Here is an 18,840-nt window from a genome sequence, read left to right on the forward strand (position 1 = left end):
TGTATCAGTTTTCAGTTTTTCCAGCAATTGAAAAAAGACAACTCTTTAGGCATTTGGCTTGTGGATAGAAATGGTGATTTTTAGAAAATTGTTTTGTACTTTTGGCTTTTGATCACTTTTAATGGTAAAAATTTGTGGAGGCTTGGAAATTTTGAATATGTATTTCTGGAAATATCTTTTAGAAGAATTCAGAGACTTAACCTTTTTTATTTGTTATTGTTTATTTGTTTCTGAGTGTACTGGGTCTTCACTGTTGCACGGGCTTTTCTCTAGCTGCGGTGAGCTGGGGCTACCCTCTCGTTGCAGTGTGAGGGCTTCTCTTGTTGCAGAGCACAGGCTGTGGGGCTCACAGGTTTCAGCAGTTGCTGCACATGGACTCTCAGTAGTTCTCTAGGGGATCTTCCTAACTCAGGGATCAAACCTGTGTTTCCTGCATTGCAGGTGGATTCTTTACCTGCTGAGCTATCAAGGAAGCCCCGCCTTAAATTTTTTTTTTTAATTTCAAATATTCCATACTAACTATAGTACTGGTTTGCCTTTTCCTAATTAAATTTATATAGCCAGTTCAGTGTTGATAAACTTGATGCCTGTTGGTTTTTTTTGACTATATTGCACAGCATGTGGGATCTGAGTTCTCAGACTACAGATCAGACCTGAGCCCCCTACGTTGGAAGCATAGTCTTAACCACTGGAGCACCAGAGAAGTCCCCGGCACCCAATGTTCTTGATGATGATTTGTATCTTAAAGATTAGCGTTATGCCTTGAGTTTGACGTGTATTTTGTTTTTGTTTCTGTTGGTTTTTTTTTTTGGTCGGGGGGACAGGCTTAAGCAATATTATTACAAGTGGATGCTGTAAATTATTAGTGGTTTAATATTGCCTGCACACATAATAGGGTATATATCCTAAAAGGATAATTGCACTTCTTTTCTATCGGTTGCAAGAATGTGTGCTAGATATTTTCTAATGTGGCTTCAGGTTTAGGGGTTGGTGATCATTATGATAGTTGATATCTTAATATCTTAGTAGGTACATCTGTTTTGCATCTGGTTTAGATAACTAGAAATGAAACTATGAGGTCATGCCATCCCCACCCTAGTCCCTCATCTCCCTTTAGGTTTAGAAAACCAATGGTTTTATGTTGGATGGTTTTGTATGGCTATTTGGTACATTCTTTGTGATACTTCAAATACTTTTAACAGTCTCTAAATACAATACTTACTGAAAAATCAGTAAGGGCAAATAGTTTTACCCTTTATGATAATTTTCTCATAGTCATTTTTAAAAATGTATATATCATTTTGAGATAAGCAGTGGTATTTAATCCATTAACACCATTGAACTTTACTTTCAGTTTTTAAAATAATTATTTGTTCTATTTGAAGTGTTCAGTAACTAACAGTTCCTATTTACTAGAAGACTTAAAAACCTGATTCTTTTTTCCATATAAACAGATTTACATAGGATAACTTGATATCAAGTTAATTCTCACGCCAAATCTCTATTCTCAACTGTTCAAAGAAAATAATGCAGCAGTCTATTTGTTCTCAGCAATAAATGTTCAAAGTAATGCTACTTGGTTGTATAATATGTTATATTTGCATAGCATAGTTTCATAATTATATTAAATCTTATATACCTGAAAATTATCTTATATGACTGATTTTTACTGCATTAATTTTCTCTCTTGCAGCATTTTCAGTTAGCTTTGGTTGACTGTAATCCCTGCACTTTGTCCAATGCTGAAAGTAAGTATTATTAAGTACCATAGTTTTCTGCACATATTCAGATCATTTCATGGCAGATATAATAATAGTCATGAATCCTGTGTAATTTTTCCCCTGGAATTGCTGAATCTAACTATATTTGTTGCCATAACTATTTGTACAAATGGAACATGTGAGACCAGTTATTTATTGTGAACATTGTGTGTCTAAAATAGATATGCTAGTGAACTGGGTTTGTTGAATTAAAATTATCTGTACTAGTGAACAGGGTTGATTATCTGTATATTAATTACATTGTAGATGACTTGGGGAGGTTAAAAACAGGATTGTCGGTCTTTTCAGAAATCTGAGTGTACAAAGATTCATGTGTTAATTCACTGATTGATACTTTGTGAATTAAAAATATTGGTAATGATGAGGATATATTTTGACTTTCTATTATAAACATCATACATAAAGATTGTGGTGAGATTTTTCAATTAATTAGAGTATAAAGAATCATTCTTCATGAAAATTTCAGATAAATCAAAAGATTCTAGATTTAACAAAGTCAGTAGTTTGCTATAATTACTTTATTTTTTTAAGCATATAGAAAGGAGTTCAGTGAAGAGTTAGTAGTCACAGTGGTAAAAATGCCTGCAAATGATTGACTCTGAAAAAAAAACTAGAAATTTGCATATAAGATGGAATAAGATATAGTGTTTATTAAATCATTATCTAGACCAGACTAATTGCCTTATAATTCTACTAAATGCAGTTTTCTGAGAAAATTTAAAAGAATTCTGTTTTCTTTCAATGAAACTTAGGATTTAGTACTGATCAGTGTATTTCCAGAACAAATGGTGGAAGGGTAACAAATGCAGCACTATTTTCATTTCTAAGATGAGCTTAAATGAGAAAAAGGATTTAACTCACTGATATATTAATTTATGGAGTGTTCATTGTTTTTAAACTTATTTTTGTATCCTTAATTTTATATCCAGGTTATATAAACCATCTAAAATATAAACCCCTAAAATCCTTTTAAAATTATGGGAATAAGAAAAAAAGTTGATTTTCATTTGATTGATTGTATTTAGTGCCTAGAAGCTAACTTTCATTTGTACTTGTCAATTTGAATGATAACTTTTTGAGGGACATTTCATAACTTTCAAACTAAATCCTTATTTTATTCTGCTTGAGCTGAAATCTTACTTGTAGATCATTGCGCCTGAGAGGGAAACACCTATGTAAAATGAGTACCAGAGGGCATATACTTTCTTGTGGAATTTGAAAAGGACAGTTCTAACAATCATGAATACATTTTTGAGCTTACCACAGCTCTCTTTCTCTTGATTGCTGAGAAAGGAAATAACAAGGAGAGTGACCAGTGTCCTGCTTTGCACAGGACTGAGGAATTTCCCCAGACTCAGAACTATGAGTGCTAAAAGGTTTGTCACTCTAATGGAAGGCATGTGCTTTATTTAGAGACATTACACCATTATAGTTGAGTTGATGTGGGTAGTTTATTTTTAACTATATAACTTCATAGTTACTTGATAACCATAATAATAAAGGCTGGTGTCTCACAGAGCACTCTCAAATATAGACTACTCACTTTGGGTACACATTATTACTATATAAACACCAGACTCTTTATCATCTTTGTAAAACTTACTTCTCTGGATTTTTTAATATCATCACCTATTTAGGTAAGCCATAGACTTGACTATTTTTTGAAATCTTCCATGTTACTTTGTCATACTACAAAGGTCAGAAGATTTTATAAAGTGAAGTGAGCTTTTAAAGTCTGTAAGAGATTTCTCTTTTATTGTACAGTTCATTTATGCATTAGAAAAACACATATACTTGCCGCTTCTAGAGCCTTTAAGAGGGGTTAATTGCACTTTGTGTTTTGAAAAGTAGAATCATGGTGATGAGAAACTTATACGATTGCCCTTTGGGATAAAATTGTTTCTTCTAGATTTAATTAATTCTAAAAATAATGTCTTAATTTCTGAGTAAAGTTTAATTTCAGAACCTTTTATGGCAATATTTGTTAAGTTTCTACCTCTAATTGAGACTTGCCAAATGGAGCTTTTTCTTATCTGTATGGTTATCTTCCACTTTCAAGGGGACTTTTAAGAATTTGAATATAAATTGGTTTTCACACCACAAAAGATGATACTGGATTTAGTAACTTCTGGGATAGGAAAGCCCTTATTGAGCCTGGAGGAACTTTGGGCTGGAAATAGAATGCTACCTTACTGCTACTAATCTTTTTTTCCATGTCACCTTTCTTAGAGGAGTAAGAAGACGGGGGCGGGGAGGGGGGGAGATGAAAATATATTTTCCATCTCTGCCTCATTCTCTAATGATGTAGTCAGATGAGATTTGGACTAGAACTCTCAAAGAGAGCTGTGTTGAAAAGGGGGACTAGGAAATAAGAAAACCATTCAACAGATACAGGTAAAGGAAGAGGATATTTATATCTGTAGAACTTTTATTATTATTATTTTTATTATGTACTTTTCATAAAAGGTTGATCTTCATCTTTTCAAAATGATATTTTTATTTTGTCTCATCTCTGCTTATGATATTTAATGATGATGTATGAAGAGGGTAGTACTTTTGATCCAAAAATGTATGATTTTAAAATTCATTATATATTTTGTTTTGGGCTTTATGCATATTTACTCCAGCTATTTTCAGGTGCTGCTCTAGGGAACAGGTGTCAAAATCCTTTGTTAATCCCAGAACTAAATAAAAAGGTTCCTTTCTGGGCCTTGCCCCAGGCTCACTGAATACAATTTCAGGGATCTCTATTTTTAACCAGCATCTCAGGTGAATCTTAGAGTTATGGGAGTCAGTGTGAGAGTTAAGTTTATGATACCAGTGAGAGCTTGATGATAGCTATAGATCTTATTTTTAAAGATCCAGATACATATTATACATATAATTTTGAAAGGCTCCCAGACTCCTTGAAATCCAACTATGAAATCCAGGTAGATGGAACATTAAAAAAAAAACGATTTGTCATTGGAAGATGAAAATCATTAAGTAAGCCAGAATCCAGTTTTGATTCCTGATTCATTGTTGCTTTCATTGCATCATTCATATCTGGTGGTGCAGTATCAGGAAGAGCTGAAAATAAAAGCTGAAATAGGTATATTTTTAATTTTCAAGAGGTACTTGTTAATATTGATGATCTTTATTTATTATTCTTGCTTTCCAAGTGGTTTGACCTTTAAAAACTTTTTTTTGAAGAACTGACAGAAATGCATCTTATTATCTATGACATCTTTGTAAACATTAGTATGAAATATGTAATAAAATATATAACTAAAAAGAGTATTTTTCATGGTTGTTTTAATCAAATACTGACTTTCTTTTTTGAGTTTTAACTCAGGTTTTAAATACCATGTTGTGATCTGTTTAATGTTGCCATTTGAACTTATACTTACTTGCTACAGATTTTAATGTTAATAATTACATTGACAAAATTTAGTAATGACTAATAATGAATACATGTAGTTTCTTATCATGTTCTTATATGCTTGTATATTTTATTAAGAATAAGTTATGTTCTGAAATTACTTAAATGTATGCAGCAGAGATAGTGTTTATATTTTACATTTTATATTCTTACTTATATTTATCCAAACACTACTGTACAGCTGTTGACTTATTTTCTCATCTTTGCAGTTAAATTTCACATTGCCCACTTATATGAAACCCAGGTAAGTGTTTTAACTTAGTTTACATTAAAACACTCATACCATTTTAAGTGGAATCAGATACACAGTTAATTTAATGGAGTTCTGGGTGCTATTTCTTACATAATGCTCATTAAATTTGGTCAAGATTTTGCATTCATGTTGCAGTTATTACACAGAGTTCTTGTTGTATACAAAGAACCCATTAAACTCAAACTATCTGCAGCCTTAAATGGCTGTATTTGAGAAGCTTTCTCATATTCTTGATGTGAAATGCCTAGGTTTCTTTTCAGAATGTTATAGATGGTTGTTATAATGCATTGTTCTTAGTTTCACTTTTTATTAAGATTGAAATATCCCTTCCATATATCACCATTTGAAAAGCCTGTTAGTAACCTCTTGATGTCATTACCAGTACTTTTATGGCTGCTATATTTAATTTGTTGTTTTTGGCTGTGCTGCAAGGCATGTCGGATCTTAGTTCCCTGACCAGGGATGGAACCTGTGCCCTCTGCAGTGGAAGTGCAGAGTCTTAATCACTGGACCACCAGGGAAGCCCTGGCTGCTGTACTTAAAAAGCTATTTTAGAACATATTTTTTTATATGGCAGAATTTGCTTAGTTAATAACACATAAACATTTAGTCTAGGTAAGCAGTTTTGGTATGGGCTTCCCTAGTAGCTCAGCTGGTAAAGAACCCACGTGCAATGCAGGAGAGCCCGGTTCAATTCCTGGGTGGAAAGATCCCCCGGAGAAGGAATAGGCTACCCACTCCAGTATTCTTGGGCTTCCCTGGTGGCTCAGTCAGTAGAGAATACGCCTGCGATGTAGGAGACCTGGGTTCGATTCCTGAGTTGGGAAGATCCCCTGAAGAAGGGATAGGCTACCCATTCCAGTATTTTTGCCTGGAGAATTCTGTGGACAGAGGAGCCTGATAGGCTACAGTCCATGGGGCTGCAAAGGGACACGACTGAGCAACTAAGCACAGCACAGGCAGTGGTATGGAAAATCAAGCATAAGTTGGTATGAGGCTAAATATTAGGTAATCATAGTTTGCTACTGTTGTAACCCCATGGACTGTAGCCCACCAGGCTCCTCTGTCCATGGGATTTTCCAGACAAAAATACTGGAGTGGGTTGCCATTTCCTGCTATAATCAGTTTACCCAGAATATAATTTTTATAACAGCTTTTTAGGAAAATAAAGTACTGTTATATTTCTAGATAATTTTTAAGGTCTGTTTTGTTTCAGAGCCACCATGAGGTGGTCTAAAAAAAAATTAACATCTGATTGCTGGACACCTCCTTCTGCTGTGGTTTCTCCCCCCACCCTCCTTGCACGCATGCACACAGGTGTGTGTATGTCTACTGAGTCAGATTGATGCACACTCAGGTTTGGATACTTTACTAATCTAGGGATTTTATCCGGCTTGACAGGGTACATTTGAGAATCATGTGCATGTTGTGGAGCAGAGTCTTTACCTGCTAATCACTGTCTCCTTGTCAACTGCTGAATCAGTTAAGGCCCCAGGGTGAAAGCAGCTATAGAAATAAACTGTTTCTCCAGAGTTCTTTCTCTGGAGTCTTAGCTCCTGCTTTCATTGCCTCAGGAGATATCTGCTGCCTTCTAAAGGATGAGCTCTGAATTTTTTTCCCCAGCTTTCATAGCTCTTAGTGAGATTTCCCTCATCGGTCATTAGGTAAAACAGATGTTATCTAACCATTCTTTTTAATGAGTGTTTTTTGCCTGGAGATGGAATTCTATTTTATTATTTTATATGACCACTTTAAAATTTACATTCCATTGTCCTCTGGTTTTCATTGTTTCTGGTGAGTTGTCTGTTGGTATTAATTGTTTTGAATCTTATAAAGGTAATGTGGGGACAGGGCCCTTCCCCCACTGATTCTTTCATTTGATAAATTTTAGTGCCCATTAAGATTAAACAAAACAAAACCAAAAAAATTCGTGCTAGGCAGAGTATGTAATTATTAGATGATAAGAAGCTGACACTATAAGCATATGAAAGGATTGAAAAATCTTCTTCACTTCAGTGCTTATAACAAGGATTTTTATTTTCAGGTGAAAAATTAAGGAAAACAAAAAGACTTACCTACCTATCTGAAGTATACAATGTGATGATTTGATATATGTATGATTTCCCCCCACTGAATTATTAACACACCCATCACCTCACATCTTCAAAATGGTGCATTGAGAACATTTTAGTTCTATTCACAAACTTCACTTGTACAATACATTGTTATCAGCAGTAGTCATCATATTATATGTTTGATCCTCAGACCTTATTTATCTTATAAATAAAAGTTTGTACCCTTTTACCAACCTCTCCCTTTTTCTTCCATCTCACCTCCTGGTGGCCCTTGCAAATCCCCTCTTCTAGAAGAACAAGCCCCCACCTCACCACTTTTTAAAAAGAATCCACACAGAAGTGATACTGTATAGCATTTATCTTTCATTGTCTGGTTTTTTTCACCTACCATAATTCCTTCCAGGTTTATCCATGCTGTCACAAATGACAAGATTTCCTTCTATTTTTAAGGGTGAAATACCATTCCATTGTATTTATATACCACATTTTTTCGATCCCATCTGTAGAGAGACACTTCAGTTGTTTCCATCCTTGTCGTCGTTTAGTCACTAAGTTGTATCAGACTTTTTGTGACACCAAGGACTACAGCACACCAGGCTTCCCTGTCCTTCACCATCTCTTGGAGTTTGTGCAAACTCCTGTCCATTGAGTTGGTGATGCTATCCAACTGTCTCATCCTCGGGTTGCCCCCTTCTCCTCTTTCCTTCAATCTTTCCCAGCATTAGGGTCTTTTCCAGTGAGTCAGCTCTTCGCGTCAGGTGGTCCAAGTATTGGGTCTTCTGCTTCAGCATCAGTCCTTCCAATAAATATTCAGGGTTGATTTCCTTTAGGATGGACTGATTTGGTCTCCTTGCAGTCCAAGGGACTCTCAAGCACCACAATTTGAAAGCATCAATTTTTCAGTGCCAGACTTCATTATGGTCCAACTCTCACACATCTGTACATGACTACTGGAAAAACCAAAATTTTGACTATACGGACCTTTGTTGGCAAAGTGAGGTCTCTGCTTTTAATTATACTATCTATGTTTGTCATAGCTTTCCAAGGAACAAACATCTTTTATTACGATTCACTCTCAGATATTTTATCATTTATTTAATCTTTCTCATTTTATTTCCTGAGACCCCCCCCCATACACAGTACCATTTTTTCCTAATAGTATTAATGGCTTTCATTTCTTTTTCTTGATTATTTATGAAATGACTTGAATAGGTCACCATCTAAATTCTAAATAAACTTAAAGATTAAAGGTAAAGGATTTCTCCCTTTTAATTTTGTTATTAGTGTTACTTAGTTTTGAATAGATAATCCAAAATGAAAGTGCCTAAAAGAATACACAGTGAAGTATCCTTCTCACTGTTTTTCCCTGGCCATCTAGTCTCCTGCCAGAAGCTACCAACTACCATTATCAGTGTTTTTATATTCTTCCAGAGAAACTTGTATATATAAGCAAATCTATATGTATGTTTGCACATATTTTATTGAGATAATAGCCCATTATGTATGTTCTCTCTTGATCTTGTTTAGTTTATTTTTTAAACTTAGTATTATATTTTGGAAATCACTCCCTATTAATACATGTTGATTTATATTACATCCCTTTGCAGAGATGTAGTGTAACTAATTTAACTATTCTCCTGTGAGATAGTTATAAATAATGTTATTATGAATAACACTGTTGGTAAGAATTACTAGTTTCATTGTTAACCTTGCCTTCTAACTATCCAGCCATAGTTATTACTGACACACTGTAGACTGGTTTCATTTATGCATATTATAGAAGTCCAAAAATTCTAAAGAAAGAAAAATTTAAGCTCACGTTTAAAGATGCAGTAAGTATGTCCTGATTACCTAGGGTTTATTCCATATATTCAAGGTTAGTTAAGTGTAAGGAAATGTGTTAACAAAACAAAAATCTATGTAAGGAAAACAATATTGTGAGGAAAAAAGATTTTTTTAAAAGGAATTAATGATATTAAAAGAGAAAAATGGTAGATCTAATTAAATGTCAAAATCTTTTTATTCTAGAAAAAATTAACAATAGATAAATCACAGACTAACTTGATTAAGTGGATAAATGAGATAAACTACAGATACACAAAATAAGATGACCATAGGTACAGAAGAAATTAGAATAATCACATGAGACTACTTAGCAGACCTCTGTGTGGATGGACTCAAAACTTAAATGAAGTAGACTGTTTCCCAGGGAAGTACAGACTAGCAAAATTGACCTCATTGGAGTTAGAAAAGTTATAAACAGCCATTTTTCATAAAAAGAGAAAACTAATACCATGCAGAAAGTACCATGCCCAGTTGGTTTTACAGGGGAATTCTACCAAACCTTCAAAGACCAGATAATTCCAGTACTTTGTAGATCGTTCCAGAGCATTAGAAAAGGAGAAAAACTTATTTCTTTCTCCTTTTTTTGAACAGGATAGTCGGGGGCTTATAAATAGCTTTCTGTCTGACGTTGAGAGACATGTATTTGATCATAAAGTCCTTTATGCACTTACTGATTCTATTGCGTATTTTTGAGATATAATAGAAACAAAAGTCTGATCCTAAAAATCACTTATGGACCATAGTTCTTTGATGTCTTTTTTATTTTATTGTGAAATATACATGACATAAATTTTCCCATTTTAACCATTTGTTCAATGGCATTAAATACATTCACTTTATTGTGCAACTATCACCATTGTCCATCTCTAAAACTTCATCATCCCAAGCTGAACCTCTGAACCCAATAAAGAATAATTCCTCATTCCTCCCTCCCTACAGCCCCTAGCAACCACTATTCCATTTTTTGTCTCTATGAGTTTGACTATTCTAGGTACCTCATGTAAGTGGAATGGTACAGTATTTGTCTTTTTGTGTCTGGCTTATTTCGCTTAGCATAATGTCTTTAAGGTTTGTGTATACTATAGCATGTGCCAGAATTCCATTCCTTTTTAAGGCTGAGTAATATTTCATTGTATGTGTACACTACATTTGGTTTATCCATTCATCTGTCAGTTGATTTCCAGCTTTTGGCTGTTATGAATATTGTTGCTATCAACATGAGTGCAAATATCTGTTTTTGTTCCGGCTTTTCTTTCTTTCTTTTTTTTCTTGATATATACTCAGAATTACTGAGTCATATGGCAATTCTGTTAAAATTTTTGAAGAACTTTCACACTGTTTGCCCTCCTTCCTTTTTGATGAAAGTATATATTAACATTGATACTTAAACCTGGTACAGTACAAAAATGAATGCACACACTGTTATCACTGATGAATGTTGGTATAAAAATACTAAATAAAATATTAGCAAACAATCTATTACCTCATGAAACAAATACACTATGAGCAAGTGGTATTCATTCAGAGAATACAGAGTTGATTGAATATTTGGAAATATGTTAATACCATGCCTTGTAATAATAGAGCTAAAGGTAAAAGCAAATCATCATCATAGAAGCTAGAGACAAAAGAACTGTAAACAAATCTTCCACTACAGTTACTTTCTCACAGGGATATGGATAGAAATTCTATCCATGTAAATACTCAGATCAGTTCAGTTGCTCAGTCATGTCTGACTCTTTGTGACCCCATGGACTGCATCACCCCAGGCTTCCCTATCCATCACCAACTCTTGGAATTTAATCAGACTCACATCCATCAAGTCCGTGATGCCATCCAACCATCTCATCCTCTGTCGTCCCCTTTTCCTCCTGCCTTCAGTCTTGCCCAACATCAGGGTCTTTTCGAATGAGTCAGTTCTTCACATCAGGTGGCTAAAGTATTAGAGTTTCAGCTTCAGCATCAGGACTGATTTCCCTTAGGATTGACTGTTTGGGTCTCCTTTCTGTCCAAGGGAATCTCAGGAGTCCTCTCCAACACCACAGTTCAAAAGCATTAATTCTTTGGCTGTCAGCTTTCTTTATAGTCCAACTCTCACATCCACACATGACTACTGGAAAAACCATAGCCTTGACTAGACAGACCTTTGTTGGCAAAGTAATGTCTCTGCTTTTTAATATGCTGTCTAGATTGGCCATAGCTTTTCTTCTAAGGAGCAAGCGTCTTTTAATTTCATGGCTACAGTCACCATCTTTAGGGATTTTGGAGCCCCCCCAAAATAAAATCTCTCACTGTTTCCATTGTTTCCCCATCTATTTGCCATGTAGTAATGGGACCAGATGCCATGATCTTAGTATTCTGAATGTTGATCTTTAAGCCAACTTTTTCAGTCTCCTCTTTTACTTCATCAAAAGACTCTTAAGTTGTTCGTTGCTTTCTGCCGTAAGGGTAGTGTCATCTGCATATCTAAGGTTATTGATATTTCTCCCAGCAGTCTTGATTCCAGCTTGTGCTTCCTCCAGCCCAGCATTTCACATGCTGTACTCTGCATATAAGTTAAATTAAGCATGGTGACAATATACAGCCTTGATGTACTTCTTTCCTGATTTGGAACCAGTCTGTTGTTCCATATCCAGTTCTAACTGTTGCTTCTTGACCTGCATACAGATTTTTAGGAGGCGAGTCAGGTGGTCTGGTATTCCCATCTCTTGAAGAATTTTCCAGAGTTTGTTGTGATCCACACAGTCAAAGACTTTGGCATAGTCAATAAAGTAGAAATAGATGTTTTTCTGGAACTCTCTTGCTTTTTCGATGATCCAGCGGATGCTGGCAATTTGATCTCTGGTTCCTCTGCCTTTTCTAAATCCAGCTTGAACATCTGTATGTTGACGGTTCACATACTGTTGAAGCCTGGCTTGGAGAGTTTTGAGCATCATTTTGCTAGCATGTGATGTGAGTACAATTGTGCGGTAGTTTGAGCATTCTTTGGCATTGCCTTTCTTTGGGATTGGAATGAAAACTGCCCTTTTCCAGTCCTGTGGCCACTGCTGAGTTTTCCAAATTTGCTGGCATATTGAGTGCAGCACATTCACGGCGTCATCTTTCAGGATTTGAAATAGCTCAACTGGAATTCCATCACCTCCACTAGCTTTGTTCATATTGTTGCTTCCTAAGGCCCACTTGACTTCGCATTCCAGGGTGTCTGACTCTAGGTGAGTAATCACACCACTGTCGTTATCTGGGTCATGTGGGTCATGAAGATCTTTTTTGTACAGTTCTTCTGTATATTCTTGCCACCTCTTCTTAATGTCTTCTGCTTCTGTTAGGTTCATACCATTTCTGCCCTGTATTGTGCCCATCTTTGCATGAAATGTTCCCTTAGTATCTAATTTTCTTGAAGAGATTTCTAGTCTTTCCCATTCTATTATTTTCCTCTATTTCTTTGCATTGATTACTGAGGAAGGCTTTCTTATCTTTCCTTGCTATTCTTTGGAACTCTGCATTCAAATGGGTGTATCTTTCCTTTTCCCCTTTGCTTTCCACTTCTTTTCTCAGCTATTTGTAAGGCCTCCTCAGAGAACTATTTGGCCTTTTTGCATTTCTTTTTTCTTGGGAGTGGTCTTGATCACTGCCTCTTGTACAGTGTCTTGAACCTCAGTCCATAGTTCTTCAGGCACTCTGTCTACCAGATATAATCCCTTGAATATATATACTTGTCACTTGACTTCGGGAGCTGGTGATTGTCAGGGAGGCCTGGGATGCTGCGGTTCATGGGGTAAAAAAGAGTCGGACACGGCTGAGCGACTGAATTGAACTGAATGGCCTAGTGGTTTTACCTACTTTCTTCGATTAAAGTCTGAATTTGACAATAAGGATATTGCTTATCCCTAAGTAAATGTATTGTGAATAATGAGGGCTAGATTTTCACTGTCAGAGAACTTACAGGTAAGAAAAGAAGAAAGGCTAGACTGAACTCTGTGTTATTGGATTGGAATTGGAGTAAAAACTAAATACACGGTTATTTACGGAAATTGAGAGTTGAGTAGAGATAGATATAGATGGAAGAGTATGTATGTATGTGTATGCGTTGTGCATACATTAATATATTTCCCAGCCCTGTTTGCTGTGAGTGCCTGGAAGCAAGGCCCCCCACCACAGCAGTGAATTTTCTAGCATCCAGATCTTTGTTTCTAAATTTGATTCTTCAATAAAAGAAAGCAAGAATTCTTGAGGATACGTGTGTGATTCCAGAGCTTAGGGAGGGAACCTACAAGATGATCCCTGGAATATTTCCCTGCAAAAAGTAAGGGAGTTCTCAAAAAATGATGAGGCCTGTGAAAAGTTTTAGGAGCCAACTTGAGTGGAATAGGGTTTCTAATCACCAAATTGGACACAGGTTTAGGAACAAATAATTATAATGCATACAGTACAGAATAAAATATATTAGCTCATATTGCTTTAAATGAATAATTGAATAAATAAATGGAAAGGGGACACCTCTTTCTTCCTGTGGAATTTTAATTAATGTATGAGAAATGATGAATATCATTCCACAAGGTACTTCCTAGTTTGAAAGGTACATTCTTCGAAATAATGAGCTAGTACTTTAAATATCAAGGTAATGAAAAGTCAGAGACTGAGTAGCTGTCTCAGGTTAGCGGATGGTAAAGACACACGCTAACTGAACACAGTGTGGGATCTTGAATTAGATCCTGGACCAGAAGAGTGGAACAGTTGGTGAAATTGGAATAAATTTTATAGACAAATAATATTTTATCAGCATTAAATCTGTCAGTCTTCTCATTTTTTTAAAAAGCTTTGGTATTGTTATGTCATCCTGATAGGTCCTTCATCGTTATGAGATATTCCGCTTTATCTCTGGCAGTGCTCTCTCTTGAAGCCGCCTTAATGTGATCTGAATCTAATCACTTCAGCTTTCTAATATTTAGAGTTTACATTGTATGTTTTCCATCCTTTTATTTCAGTCTGTTTGAGTCCTTATAGGAAAAAGTGCAAATCTTAACAATTCTTAGGTTTATGGCTTTCTTTCACTTGTGTAGTCTGTTCTGTCAGTCTCTATTGTTCTTTGTTTATCTAGTCCATTTATATTTAATTTGATTACTGATATGATAACAGAAAGTTGGCTATCATTCTTGTTGTATCCTTTGTATTTTATGGTTTTTTTCTGGCTGTTTTCAGGTTCTTTTTACATTTGGTTCTTAAGTATCTGACTATGATGTACTTAGGTATTGGTTTTTCCTTTCTGTTTTTACCAGTGTTTTTCCTGGTCTTTTGGATATGGGATTTAATGTCATCCATTCTGAAAAGTTCTCAGCCATTATATTGTCCATATTTTCTCTGCCCCATTCTTTCTGTTCTTGGACTCCTGTTATGGGTATGGTAGATGCTTTGTTATTGTCTTATACATCTTGGATGGCTTTTTTTTTCCCCTTCTCCTTTGTCTGTTTTGCTTCAGTCTGGATACTTTCTGCCAATCTCTTCAAATTTGTTGATTTTTCTAAAGTCTTCACTCTGCTAGTCAGTCCTTCAGTGACTTTTTTCTTTTTTTACAATTTGAAATTTGTATTTTTCAGTTTGAGAATTTCCTTTTGTTTCTCTTTTATTTTTTTGTGCTTTGGCTTTTTTTGTCCATTCCTTAATGATTGTTTTCTTTTCATTTGTGAACTTCATTAAAATAGCTGCTTTTAAATTATTTGCAAATTGCAACATCTGAGTCGTTTCATGGCTGATTCTCACTGATTTCTTTTTGTTTTGAACATGAGTAAAAATTTCCTGATTCTTATAAGCCTGGTAATTCTATCCTGGGTATCATGAATAATGTGTTGTGAAGAGTGACTTTGTTATATTTTTCTGAAATTGATTTTTTGTTTTATTAAACAGTTTTAACTTTGTTGCTCAAGTCACACAGTAACCTTTATCATCCCTGTGGTGGATGGCAGCTAATCTCTCTAGTTCTTTTAGGCTGCTGGACATCTGTTGTGTTTCTGTGTAGTTCAGTGGTCAACTAGGAATTTGAGTGGTTTAATTGCAGAAGTTGATATTCTTTCTCTCTCTCTTCTGGGATTGTTTCTTCTTCACTCACTTTTAGCTCTTGTGATAGTTTCAAAATCTTTTCTCTTATTTTTCAAGCTAGTAAGATTGCTTATTTCTATATGAGGTCTAGCCAGCCAGATACCAGTTGGGGCCTGCCTTGGAGCCTGCCTTCAGGTCAACATCCTGGGAAAATGGGGTTACTGAACCAGTGCCATTCCATTCCTTTAAGTCTTAACTTCTCTGGTTTGGCCTAATTTTGTTTTCTTTTCAGTGCTTTCTGGTAGATAGTTGACCTTTGTATTTTATCCAGAATTTAATGCTATCTGTGAAATGTTACTGCAGCATTACCAGAGGCAAAACTTTACTAAATACCTTTACACATAAACTCGTGTTGCCTTTGTTTGCTACTTAATGTTCTGCTGTAAACATCCATCATGTTTTACATTTCCACTCACCTAGTAAGATAGACCTAGTTGTCCATCTCCTTGATACTACAAATAGTACCGTTTAGGGAAGGTTCCTTTGGTGTATAGATATATCCCAAGAATGAGATGTTTAGATTGTAGCATATTTACACACCTAGTTCCATGAGTAAATCCCCTTCAGCAAGGCATGAGTATTTCCCTTTATATCCCTACAATGCTAAGAATTACCCAACTTTGTGTTTGCCAGTCTAATTGGTAGAAACTAGTATTTCATTTAAATTTGCATCTTCTGATTTCTTGAGGTTTATACATCACATGTTTTTCACCTTTTACATGTTAGTTTTTATGTCCATTGTCTATTTTTCTCCTCTCCTTAGGTGTTTTGAGTCAGATCCTTCCTCCTTCTGATTTATGTGGTTTTTGCCAAGTCTAATAAATTTTTTCCCATCTCAAGGAAATATTATCCTTTGTCTTCTTCTAGTTATATACTTATATTTCATATTTAGGTCTTTAATGTGGGTGCCAGTTTTGTATATAGTATGAGGTAGAAATAAAACTTGGTTTCTCAGTACGGTCCATCCAGTTTTTCAAGTAGGATGGTTTATTATTATTAATATTATCATTATTACTAGTGTTTGGAAGTATGTTTTAGCGTTTGTTGAGGTAATTCCAGAAAGTGGTCTTCCTAAAATATAAATTTAATTATATTGCTTGAACTCATTTCAGTGGTAGCCCATTGTCTTGGGATATAGTCTACAGTCTTTTAACATGGTTTAAGAAGGTCTTTGTGAAGTTGTCTGCTTGTCTCTGCATTTTCTGCCCAATCTGCTAGTACTCTAAGCTTATCTGCTTCTGGGAAATAACTGTGTACAATATTCTTACTGTACACAGTACAATAAGCTTTGTTTTCAAATCTGTATTCTTGCCTGTAGTCCCAGCAATTTCTGTTATGTGTTAGGTGTTCAACAAATACTGAGCAGTTGAGGGAACTGAGTTGAATAACTTGATTCTTATCCTTCGCTAACTGTCTAATTTACTTTTTCAGATCAGATTAATGTTTAAAGGGAAGTCATATACCTGATGAATAAAAGTTTGTTAAAACTATTAATAACTAATAATTAATAGTAATAACTATTAATCTCAATGGACGTTCTTGCAATTTTTTCCCTTGTTGACATACTGTGTTCATAGAGCTCCTTATTTCCATAGCTCTTTATCTCATTTAATCCTGAGAAGAACTCTAGATAGAAAGATCAGGCATTACATCTGTTGTATGGATGTTGAGTCATAGTTCAAGTGATTTGCCTGAGGCTCACACAGCTAGTTTTATGTCTCTACTTTTCTGGGGAGAAAGGTTTGTTTGCTCAGCCAGCTATGTCCTATCAGTGATATGAGTGAAAGCCACTTTAATCCATTGTTCTGCCAAGTGTTTTCTAAAAATAATATTTATGAAGTTTTCTTTTGTTGACTTTCCCCCTTTTGGAGGGATGGGGTGGAGTTGTCTTCAGCTTTCAGACTGTAGCAATAATGGGTTTCAGTCATATTAGTACTTTTGGGGTGAGAACTGTGGGTAAATGGTTTCATTTAGAGTTTTGCCCATAGAATCTTAAACATCATTAGACAATAGTTATGAGGAGTTTATCTTTAAAATCATGTATGTATTATAATTTTTTCATAGGATATATACCAATGATTGTATCTTTTAAACTTAAATTTCATTGGCTTTTGTAACTATTAAGATTTGGCAAATTCTTAAAGGTCCTATTTTTTTGTTGTTGTTATCTCATGTAACTTATTAAATACTGAACTGAGGTGAAAAGTAAAATGGTTGTATGGGTACAGAATGGTTGGAAGGGTATCGATTGTTTACCCTCATGATCTTGTAACTGACTGGGAGCTGTGGCTCAATACTGCTGCCCAGCATTACAAGAGATTATCATGTCACATATCACTAGCCTAGGGAAAGATCAAAATTTGAAATAAGGTTTCTACTGAATACATATGATGCTGTTTCACATCCTTTGGTTTCAACTTGAAGTACGCAAAGGTCAGATTTTAATGATACTAGGTTGTATTGAATGTTTTACTGGTGTTAGATACTCTGAATACAGGCCTATTAACCATAATTGTCTAGAGTTAGAGGAACATTCAGTAATGTACTTTCATCTTTCAGTTGATTTTTTTTAAATATACTGAAATATCAATATTGTATAAGACTTAATATGAGCTAATTCTTTAAAGATGTTAATTTATTTTCTTTAAATCTTTTTTTCCTGCTTTTTAGAGGAAGTATCATTCTGCAAAGGAAGCTTATGAACAACTTTTGCAGACAGAAAACCTTTCTGCACAAGTAAAAGCAACTGTCTTACAACAGTTGGGTATGTAATAATATTCACTTAGTGTGTTATAAGTACATTGCTTTATGGTTTTTACATGTCACTGATGGTAAATACATGACTTATGTATCCTATTTCTTTTCCTTCCTTTTCCAAAGTTGATAGACATTATCTGAACTCGTCATATTTCCACCTTCTGCTGAGTATTGTCTATCTCACAGTCAATGTTGTTACAATTTTTTAGTGTAACTTTTCTTTTAAATGCTCAAAATTATACACTGGTACTTAACCATGAGTGAGGGGGATTGAATGCTTTCTTGGTGCCAGATACCATTAGTACTCAATGAAGTTAAGTGATTTACCTAAAATCTCTTAGTGATTGGTGAGCTTGCTTTCATAGCTCTGTCAATAATACTAACTAAAACATCTTTATGTAAGAAATGTGGAATATCTAAAGTATAGATTCTCTACACAGTCGGTTCTTTTGTCATGTTGAAGATGAAAGAATATAGTCGTTAGCATGACTGTTTTTAATGTAATTTTTAAATTATTTAAGCTTAAGTTTTATCACTTCATGATACTAATGCATACTATGTGATCAGTTATACAAAATAAAAACATTGCTTTCATATAAAACTTGCATTTTTTAA

General features: G+C 34.9%; 1 protein-coding gene and 1 non-coding gene across 19 annotated transcripts in view; one reads left to right on the top strand and one right to left on the bottom strand.

Annotated features, from left to right (window-relative positions):
- KDM6A (lysine demethylase 6A) overlaps positions 1–18,840 on the top strand; it is a 181,199-nt gene that overhangs the window by 105,532 nt on the left and 56,827 nt on the right. For all 18 annotated transcript variants that reach the window (XM_070289926.1, XM_070289933.1, XM_070289935.1 and 15 more), the window contains 3 exons: positions 1,694–1,748; positions 5,412–5,446; positions 18,139–18,232. In XM_070289926.1, coding sequence (XP_070146027.1) covers positions 1,694–1,748; positions 5,412–5,446; positions 18,139–18,232 — 184 coding nt within the window. The remainder of the gene's footprint in view (positions 1–1,693; positions 1,749–5,411; positions 5,447–18,138; positions 18,233–18,840) is intronic.
- TRNAG-UCC (transfer RNA glycine (anticodon UCC)) lies at positions 5,904–5,976 on the bottom strand. Its single transcript has one exon. It is a non-coding gene; the product is annotated as a tRNA-Gly (tRNA).

Source organism: Ovis canadensis, chromosome X, assembly GCF_042477335.2.
Source record: "Ovis canadensis isolate MfBH-ARS-UI-01 breed Bighorn chromosome X, ARS-UI_OviCan_v2, whole genome shotgun sequence".
Classification (NCBI taxonomy): domain Eukaryota; kingdom Metazoa; phylum Chordata; class Mammalia; order Artiodactyla; family Bovidae; genus Ovis; species Ovis canadensis.